Genomic DNA, 10,557 nt, shown 5'->3' on the forward strand with positions numbered 1-10,557 from the left:
CCCTTATCCTCCTAATTTTTCACATAGCTCATTCCCTACAACAAGTTAGGACCGACACCTCTCAGTAATTCTCTTTTCCACATCCACAGCCATTTTTTTTTTTAAATTTTCCTTGTCGTTCCTTCTCCTCTCTCTCCATCTCTACTCTTCCTTCTCCCCCTTCCCATCAGCCCCCATCCTCTCCCTCAACATCTTGCTGCCACTTCTTTGAACGAGGAGGGATGTGGTGAAAGTATTTGGAGAATTCCTGCTGACCAAACCACCGCTGCCTGGCTGCAGACTGCACTCTACATGGAGCAGCTCTACCCAAATAAGGCCGGGCTTTTTAACTCGACGTGAGGGGAAGAGACGCACGGACAGCCAGAGCGGAGCTGCTGAAAGGCCATGCCCTTTTAAGGATGAAGTTTCCTTTTCTTTTCCTTCCCCTCTCTCCTTCCTGATTTCTCCCTCACAGCTCCCTCCCTCCGCCCTCCCTCCCTACCTTTCCCTGTATCTCTTGGTAGACTAGTGAAGTCATCTTTCCTCATCTGCTCCTTTTAAGCCAGCATTTTTGAGAGGGAGGTCCCTGCGAAGCATATACAAACACTCAGTCAAGCCTCCACTCTCAGCCCCACACACTGCACTAGTAGCCCGCAGAGAACTGACCTATTCCTTCACACAGTGAGTATACTTTTCATGTGCTTTCTATTTACTTTTTATTATTCCAGACTGGATAAAGCTCCAGCTGAACTGGATTTGGGACTGTTAGTAGGAAAAAGTGGTTGATGGCTTGTCAAGAGGCATTGCTTTATGGACCAGTCAGTTCTGAAGTTTTCCTCACTCCTCACTATAAAATAGGAGTTCTTCATCTTTTGTGTTTGAATATAATGTAATAAAAGTAGACGTTGTAATCATTTCAAAATAAGAGCAATATAATCATCAAAAAGTCCAAGGAGAGGTCAAACCAGTAAAGTAGTTGAGAATAATTAAGGTTCTTTGAGTTTTAAGAAGTTGTTTCTGTAGATTATATGAGTATCGTATATTATAATAATAATCATATCTGATTTAGTGACTGTTGCTTTCAATCTTGTTTGTTTATACCTGTTGGAATACTCTTAGTTTTAATGATTGATCATATGTTTTCCGTTTTATAATAATCATTAAAAAAATACAAATTGATATTTGGATTTTGATATTTTTTGATTAACTTAATTGTTACAGAGGATTGTGTCATTGTAGTGTTAATCCTATAATATAGTTCAGATGGTTAATATACTGTAGTTTCCATGTTAGGTGAGATGAGAGCTCAATGCTGCCATATCTCGATCAGTGTGCATACTTTTATTTGTGTAAGGAAATGACCCACTGCCATACATGGGGCTTTGAAAGTCTGTGAATTTCCAAAGCATTAAAAGTAATCAGACTTCGTGACGAGCACAGGGATGCATGTAGACAGAGTGGCATATTTTAGAAAGACAGATACATTAACACAGACATGCAGAAACAGATCTCCACTCTCTATTCACTAGGGTTGGGGGTAAAAAAAATCAATATAGCATAGTATTGCAGTGTTTTTTATGTGGCAATACTGTATCGTTACCCGAACCCCAAGTGTTGTTGTTTTTAATTTTTATTATTATATCAATTAATGATATCAAAAAATACAAATTTAACTTTATAGAATCAGTCAAAGTCAAGTTTGTTGACAGTTCTGCCATATGAGCAAGACATAGATGGGATTATAATGCTGTTTCTTCCAAACATACAAGTACAAACAAAAGAATAGAAAAAGTATAAAAAGTGCTAAGTAAGGTATGTAAGTGCTAAATAAAAGTAATACAATTACAGTTAAAGGAAGGCACAAATAAAACATACAAGCACCAACTTCAAGTATAGAGCAGCAACTTCAACATAGGCGATTATGCAGTGAATTATTTTTTGTGTAAATGTGATAAATAGTTCAGATGTAATAAATACTGCAATACAGCTCATGGATGTGAGTAATGTAAAAAGAGGGATATGCCCTGAAGTGTTTCCTAGGAAAGGGAATATATAATTAATATAATCAATTGCTCTTTAGTCTACTAGGTAGATTTTGCTGCAATAATAATGAATGAAGTGAGATGAACAGACTGAAAACTTTGTCTCATTACATAAAACAAATGTTGACAAAGTTTTCCTTTGGGGATGTAATTTGCAAATAAAAATAGTAATAAACCGCAATATATTCCACCGCAATACTCAGCATACTGCAGTTGTTAAAAATTGCAATAATATTGTATCATGATCATAGTGAGGCCTCTGGTGACGCCTACCCCTGCTATTTATGAAAATGTGTGTTCTATGATAACGAAACAAACAAACAAAAAAAAACTTCTGCCACATCTAAAAGCTTGCTGCGATGTCTGGACTGAAGACCTTTAAAGATGGCAGCACATCCAGTGATTCCAGTAAAACCAGGCCAGAAGGGAAGTACCAGTAGGCAGCTCAGCTACTGAGCAGTAGCAAAAGGAGCAGATAACACTATCTCCTCTGCCAATCCTGTGGCAGCACATAAACAAAGCAGAGCACAGAGGGACTGAATCTGACAGCACCACCTCTACTCCAGAGTCAGTAGAAATACATCGGCTCAGACACGCAGCAGATATAAAAATTTGTCAGAATAATCACAACAATGAAGGGTCTTGGCAGCAGTTTGAGAAAATGATTTCAGTGCTCATAAACGTCTGGCACGTCTGAGCAAAGCAGTAGATTGCTGCGCTGCTGGCATAAAACAGAGCCATCCATATATTAAGGATGTACAGTACTATACATCAGCTAGCAGAGGACTTTGATGACATCAACACTGCTGAACTCTTATCAAGCCAAGATTTCGCCGGTTCATGAGTAACCCTGACCTCTAAGATGGTAACTGATCTGAATGAATCCCTGACAGTTTATATATACTAAATTATATGAAGGTTAGCTAGTTAACTATAGAGGCAAGGCCGCATGACGCCATGTCCTCTCAGGCTGCCACAGTTGCCACAGCCCCTCACACTGGTTTCCTGTTCTGGCATTAGGCGGATTTACCATGGTAACAGAGAAACAGAGCAGGAAAAACACATCTGTTAGAGATGGATGGAGAGACGGAGGTGATGATGTCATGTTTGTGGGATACAGCGCCTCTGAAAGGACACTTGAGTTTTTTACTTTATTTCCATAGTTTCCCATTTGTTTCATAGTTTATAATCATGTTCAAGGTCATTTCTTAAATTGATTTGCTCTTTCACAGTTTTTTTAATCTTAGAAACATTCACTGGACACACTGGATGACTTACATAGTAATACTTTTTCTCTCCTTTAATGTGTTATCATAACCATCATTAGTCTTCCTATAGGTGATATAGACCGCCACCCAGAGGGCAGTGCCTTAAAATTGTGAACCCACTCCAAAAAAAAAAACTATCATTTTTCTGACATTCAACCACTCAAACATAAAGGGGAAATAGCAGAGAGAATGTCAAGAAAATTATAATAAGAAAACATAGAAAATAGAAAAGCCATTCAGGCAGCAGTGCAAATACAAAATTCGTTAATTTGCTTATACTGTGTTATCTTATTACTGTTTGCTTGTAAGGTTGTTTTACTTTTGCTCATTTCTCATCAGTTCTTGTTCTTTTTCTCTGTAAATACAAATGGGGCACTGAATGCGCTAGGTCTGGCACTGACTGAGTAAACTACAAACAGTACCAGTACAGCAGCACTCTTCGTGGCAGTTGTAGTAGGCTAATCATTTTATGGTTTCAGAGACAGATTTAATGCATGGACAGCTTGATTCTATTAAAGTATAATTTTAATACTGTTGTTGATGCAGCAGCAAAAGTTGCAGCAGCAGCAGCAGTAACCAGGGGCGTAGCACCAAATTCTGGACCCTACATGCATAAGCAGTTTCTGCGGGGGCCAGCTTTCCCTCTTTAGACCCAATGATATTCATGCATCTTTTGATATTTCTTTCTTTTCTTTTTTTTATACAAAGTCTGTTCACTTTCTTTCTTTTATTTTTGGGGAACCAGCATAGGCAGTCACTCATTTAGCTTAGAGACAAATCCTAGTGCAGAGGCGGACTAAATCAGTTTTGTGCCTTTACAGGATGAGAGGGCCCTTGGGGAGCTTTTTTTTCAGTCATTCAACTGATTTATTCAGCCAATTTAAATTTAGTAATGACACTAATTACATAAAAAAATGTAGACAAAACCAAACTTATCATTCCAGGCTTCTCAGTGCCCTGGCAGTAACAGTTACACAGGTAGCTTTTGTATTAATACCAGTAGAAATAAGCTGCAGCAGTTATAGTTTTAGCACTTATAGCAGGAGCAATTGTAGGCGCACTTCTAGTAATAACTTGTAGAATTTAATGTAGCATCCCTTGCTAGATACTATAGTGAGTGACTCATGCTGTAGGTTATGTTTGCTGAAAAGGGAGTTTTAGCTTCACTGCTTTATATTATATATCAAGTGAACACTGCCTTAAATACTAAAGAGAAGCAGCCAGACAGCAGCTTGTTTTGCCCATAAACTGGACCTGGGCCGGGTCCCAAGGATAACAACAGATCCCTAGATACACATAAATTCCAGAAATAGAGACCAGACCCTAACGGACTTGTCTGACCTCTTAAAATAATACGTGATGTTTGTATGGTTGTCATGCAGCACACATACAGACTGATACAGGAGTTATGGGACAAATAGTGCTTCCCTTGTCTTCCCAAGACACAAGAGGGCATTGAGTGCACAATTTGGTGAATGTAACTTCTATGTCTTCCCCTACGAATAGTGTATTGTGTATGATTTGCAATTGTGGTCCAGAGAGTTTATGAGGATAAGAGCCACAGGCCACTTGAGAAAAAAAATGCTAGTTAACACCGCATCAGACAAATATTACTCCGTAATAATAATTATATCATGATGCATGTCAGTATGTGTGTGTACCAGTAAGAGCGAGACAGACAGATGAAAAAAATTAAATATAGTATCTGGACTTGTGGTTGTATGTAAGTGAGCGTGTTGCCCAGCATGTGTGTTTGGTTTCTTGCGGCCTGGAAAAGCACAACAGGGAACACAAAGAATATTAAACAGGGTTGGTGGTAACACTCTGAGGACACTCTGGGCATGAATCCATTAATGCCGTTGGCATGCAGACTGTAATATGCAGACATGCAGTAAATCTATTTGCCGGGTGGAGCAGGAGTGCAAAAGCTTTTTTTAGCATTACCACAAGGAAAAAAAACCTCTACTCTTACTGAGTCCTGCACCTAAAATTTGACTTCACTTACTGTAAGTAAAAGTAAAGACTGACAGTAAGGAAATAAGGTGTACTTAGGTATCCAAAGATAAGTAATCTCTGAGAGTACATCTATATGTGTATATTTACATGAGCACTAACACAACTAACTCCAAAATCATTGATAATGATGCTCCCATCGACTGTATATGAATATGAATGACACGTCTCAACACTGTGCAAAAAGGAAGCCCATGTATCCCAGTAATGTCATTTGGAGTCTGTGCAGCATCGAGTATTTCTATTAGCGAGCTTCATGGAGTTTCTGCCCAAACAGAGTAATCACGAGTGGTGCCATTGATTGCAAGCACACTGACTTGCAGACACAGCTGTCAATCATGACCTTAATCCCCCTTTTTTATCAAATAACTAATTAAAACGAAACACTTAAAAAATGTTAGTGTGATAGAAACTACCTAAAATGACAAAGCATCTTTGGGAAGAAATTATTTGGCATATACTTTTAGTTTTCAGTTTGTCCCATTCACTAACATGGAGGAGGCAGGGTTTAAGAGCTATAATGCAGCTAGCCACCAGGGGGCGGCCAAGATGTTCTGGCTTCACTTTTGAGGTGTCTTCATGTGGTCCATCTTTAAACACAGTATGATTGCTCCCTGTCTGTTGGATGTGTGACAATGCACAGTTTAAAAGATGAGAAAATGCCAGCTGAGTATTCACCCCTGTTTCAGATGTTGCAGGTCTGAGGAAACTTTTGTATTTACAGTTTTTAGGATTTTCATGCCCTCATATCAGTTTAAGAAAGTCAGGAAAGGATGTAGGGGAGCAATGGAGGAAAATAATTTCAGAAAAAGGTAAAAACAAATTAGGTGAAGGTGTCACAAAATGGCTCAATGTATGTGATAAAGAGGGAGGCCTTCACAAGAGATTTACTAAAGACATTTATAATGTATTCAGATAAGACATGCAAAAATGATCAAACCATCCAAAACCAACAATGCAGGGGTGGATGTCTGCTGGAAGAAGGGACAAAGCTAGTGAACTCAGGTCAGCTTTTATAGCCTGAGAAGGCCCAGGTGGGCCTAATCAAGCTAACGACCCTCCCAGCTGCCTGATGAAGCTGGCCATGTCAGCCTCCAAGACAGTGGGAGGGGTGTAACAAAGGGAAGAAAGAGAGCCAGGCCTAGTTACTGTTCTTTCGATCTCTACCTTTATATTCTCTTCATAGTAGTGTGCATATTTGCAATATGATGAGACAGACTTACCTGACACATGAAAAGTCTTGAAATGTATTTAGCCGATAGAAGTTTGACGTTGTCCCAGCCGTCTCAGTAAGCACTGCCTTGCATAACTTGCACTCAGCCCAGTGGTTTTTTTTGTTTGTTGTTTTGCATACGAATTATCTTCGGTTGAGGTAGCCAAACTTGATTACAGACGAATTGGCATCTCTGCTCCCAAACAACCACACTGCGTCTCTTCATGTCGTCTGCATGGATCTGCTCCCAAGTGAGCGAATGGTGGCTGCTGTTATCGTGACAACAAAAAAAAGCAAACTACAAATGACTTATGTGATTGGCTGAATTTGAAGAAGGAAGTTTTACATTCAATCACAGTAATTGTGTTAACAAATAAATCCTTTGTGGTTTGGACCAGTCTTGATTAGAAATCCGGAGTCCACTATGTCCAATAACGAGACATGACCGAGTCAAAATACATTCAACTCCGAAATGAGACTGAGTTCCTCTAAAAGTGGTCTCAAGAGCAAGACCAATCTCGAGTACTAAAATGATAATTACTACAGACCATTGGAAAAATCCTGTGACCAATGGAAACAGACTCCAGCAATACACTCAAGGGTTGCATATTGTTCATAGACAGATTCCACATGCCAAGACAGAGATGAGGCAGTCAGCCACTGGGTTTTAATCTTTAACATTTGAACTTTGAACCTCCCCAGGGACTAGAAGTTGAAGTGACCTGACATCAAGATGGCAACAAAGGTTGGATGGTGCAGACAGCACTTTGATATGGGTTTTGCACTTGGCTGTTGGCCCAAAGGCAATAAAGAAGCATAAGACAAAAAAAGTCTGGCAATGATATATGTGTTGACAGAGACCAGAAGGGGAAGTGTGTGTGTGTGTGTGTGTGTGTGTGTGTGTGCGTGTGTGTGTGTGTGTGTGTGTGTGTGTGTGTGTGTGTGTGTGTGTGTGTGTTGAAGGAGCAAAAAATGCAACAAAAAAACTAAGCTGGCTGAAATAGAGCTCCCAATGCACACCACTTTGCCTGGGACACAGGTCCTGATAGGCATAAATGGTGTGTATTAGGAGACAATGCTGTTAATGCCACTGTTCTGGAAAAAGTGTCCAAATCAAGTGCTGAGCATTGATGCTAAAAATACACGCTTTTGATCTGCATGTCCTCAATGTTTGTATTGGTGTATATTGCGGAGGGGTATCTGTTTGTGTGGGTTGGTAAGTAATTATTTGCACACCATTGCATGTTTGTGCATACAGGCTACATCCAAATTTTACTGCAATGTGAATGTTAGCTGTTGTTTGTATCGCCCAATTACAAACATTTTGGACTTGAAGGCAGCAATATGGGGATGTTGACGCATAAGAAAACTGTACGCTTATAAAATGTGTATGCTGTGCTGAATATATGCCTTGCTGTTAATTGACAGAATGGGAAATATGGATGATAACAATGGAAATTAAAAACTACTGATAGTCACATTTTGTTGGAATATATACTGTCTCCAGAGACAATTTTCCATTTACTTTTTCTTCAACTCTCTCTGTTACTTCATCTCACTGTCCTCTCCTCCTCAATCTTTCCCCCCTTCCTCTGTTTCACGCCTACCTCTCAGGGAGTCGGCATGGCTAACAAAGGTCCATCCTTCGGCTTGAGCCGGCAGGTTCAGGATAAGATCGACAGCAAGTACGACCCGGAGCTGGAGCTGATCCTGGTGGAGTGGATCAGCCGTCAGTGTGGCTCTGGTGTGGGAAAGCCAGAGGCAGGCAAAATGGGCTTCCAGGCCTGGCTGAAAGACGGATGTGTGAGTGCAACTTGCGTGTTTGATTACCTGTTTCTGAAATCTTAAATGTTAATCATCTTTTTTTTATGCCTCTCTTTCTTTTCCACCCCTTCCTCTACTTTATGCCAATAAATCTGTCCTCCCCAGGTTCTAAGCGAACTGATAAACAGTCTGTTTCCTGGAGAGAAACCTGTGAAGAAGATCCAGAGCTCACCCATGGCCTTTAAACAGATGGAGCAGATTTCCCAGTTCCTAAATGCTTCTGAAAAGTACGGCGTCACCAAGACTGACATGTTCCAGACTGTGGACCTTTGGGAAGGTGAGAAGGGTTTTGTAGACTTACATACAATTATTACTAATAACATTTAATGCAAGAAGACAAGACCTGGCTTGGCTTGAAGCTCTTTGGTTATGTGGTAGTGGAAAAGATGCTTGAATATTCAATATGCATTCAGAAACATCATAATTTGATGCGTAGAGTTAATAATCCTAGCTTTATTTGTGTGTGGGGACAGGTAAGGACCTGGCAGCAGTGCAGAGGACCCTGTCGGCTCTGGGAAGCTTGGCCATCACTAAGGATGAAGGCACATACAATGGAGACCCTAACTGGTTCTTCAAGTATGTCCAATACGTGAATTGTCAACTGCATTATCAACCGACTCCAATTAGAGTAAGTCGAGAACACTGTGGTATTAATGACATTTTCAATGATGTGTTGCAGGAAAGCCCAGGAGAACAAGAGGGAGTTCAGTGATGACCAGATGAAGGCGGGCAAAAACGTGATTGGCCTACAGATGGGGTCCAATAAGGGAGCCAGTCAGGAGGGCATGAGCTATGGAAGACCCCGACAGATCCTTTAAAATCTACCCAAAACTTCTTCAGCCCCTTACACCTTCTTAGAGCCTGTAAACATCTAACCGGTCCACTATGACTCCCCTTTCATCATAGAACATTTTCTGCTTTAGAAATTAGTTCCTAAAAAGTACCCCCTCCTTCCTGGTTTTGACACTTGCCCCGAGCCCCCCTTATGTATATGCTTGCACTGGTGATCATCGCTGAGCTCACCATGCTTAGTCCTTCCCACTGCAGTTAGGACAAGTACAACTGAATGTAGTCTTAAACCAAAACAGTTACAATAAGAAAGACCAATGCATTGCCTTGGAGGTAAAAACAAGATGACAATGTGCAAAAAGTTGAGCTGTTCCAATATGAAACAGCAATGATATTACAGATAACTGACCACCGTCTCATCTCTAATGGCTTGCAATGTCTGAATTATGGCATTTTATCTCCTAGATTTTCGAAACATTTGTTCTAGTTCCAACACAAATATCAGTCTGTGTTTACATTAATTACAGAAAGGATATTTTTTTCCAAATTGTGATATAATCCATGGCGCACCTGTGCTTCGTATAATTTCCAATATTGTTCCTTGTTGATTGTTCTTACCTACCACTTCCCACAATGCTACGCCTGCTGTATCAGCACCAATATTTTTGTACATTGTCTTATTAAATAATGACTTTGAAATACATTTCTGAGATGTGATTCTGATTTTGGGTGTTTCAGTTTGACCATTCAAAGAGAAGACTGAAAAAAGTATCACCAATCATGTAACCAATATTTAAAAGGATAGTATGTCTTCAAGGAATACTTCACCCTTGAAATTATGATTTGGGTAACAATTATTCACCAGGTGTTGCACTGAAGTAGTGAAGAAAACAGTTTTTCTTGCATGCCTCACGAGGCCTGTACGAAAAATCCAAAAACTGAGGAAATTCTTCAGTAAACAGCAAAACTATATCAAACCATCTAATTAAAAACTCACAAAACTCATGCAGTATAGCCCAAGTTTAATGAATCCAGTTGTATACTAAGTACTTACCAAATAAATGCATTTTTGCTAAAAATCTTATTATTTGAAATTATTCAGCATAATAAATAGCTGCATGCACAGAGTAGTGGTGAGCTAAGGCATGCGTATTAACTCAGTTTTTCAACTCAGGATTTCAATGGAATGCACATTTTAGTTTTGCTGGTTATACAAGGCTCACTTTGACATCAAATAATTAAGACATTCCTCAGTTTTTGGATCCTTCATTCACTGCTGAGACATGCCATAAAAGATATTTTCTTTAGGAATTTGAGGTGACACATAGTGAGTAATTAACAAACAAATGGTCATTTGGGGGGTGAGGTATTCCCTTAGGAACAATACTCACATGATCATATTGAAAATGGACATGATCCGCAGACCTTT

General features: G+C 39.7%; 1 protein-coding gene across 2 annotated transcripts; it reads left to right on the top strand.

Moving 5' to 3' along the window:
• The first annotated feature begins 503 nt into the window (after positions 1–503).
• On the top strand, positions 504–9,831 carry tagln (transgelin). 2 transcript variants are annotated; one of them, XM_042486523.2, is made up of 6 exons: positions 514–660; positions 7,218–7,260; positions 8,130–8,318; positions 8,445–8,616; positions 8,813–8,915; positions 9,019–9,831. In XM_042486523.2, exons 2-6 carry the CDS (start codon positions 7,249–7,251, stop codon positions 9,155–9,157), a joined length of 615 nt encoding a protein of 204 aa, XP_042342457.1. In that variant the 5' UTR covers positions 514–660; positions 7,218–7,248; the 3' UTR covers positions 9,158–9,831. The 2 variants fall into 2 exon arrangements, with proteins under 2 accessions (XP_042342458.1, XP_042342457.1); XM_042486524.2 differs by lacking the exon at positions 7,218–7,260 and having other exon boundaries at positions 504–660.
• Positions 9,832–10,557: the final 726 nt, after the last annotated feature.

This window comes from Plectropomus leopardus, chromosome 6 (assembly GCF_026936395.1).
Source record: "Plectropomus leopardus strain MGB_pleo_1.0 chromosome 6, ASM2693639v1, whole genome shotgun sequence".
Classification (NCBI taxonomy): domain Eukaryota; kingdom Metazoa; phylum Chordata; class Actinopteri; order Perciformes; family Serranidae; genus Plectropomus; species Plectropomus leopardus.

Excerpts from the sequence above, each read along its gene's own strand:
- tagln (XM_042486523.2), top strand. Across the intron at positions 8,319-8,444 it reads CCTGGCTGAAAGACGGATGT|GTTCTAAGCGAACTGATAAA; the intron begins GTGAGTGCAACT and ends TGTCCTCCCCAG. Across the intron at positions 8,617-8,812 it reads GACTGTGGACCTTTGGGAAG|GTAAGGACCTGGCAGCAGTG; the intron begins GTGAGAAGGGTT and ends GTGTGGGGACAG.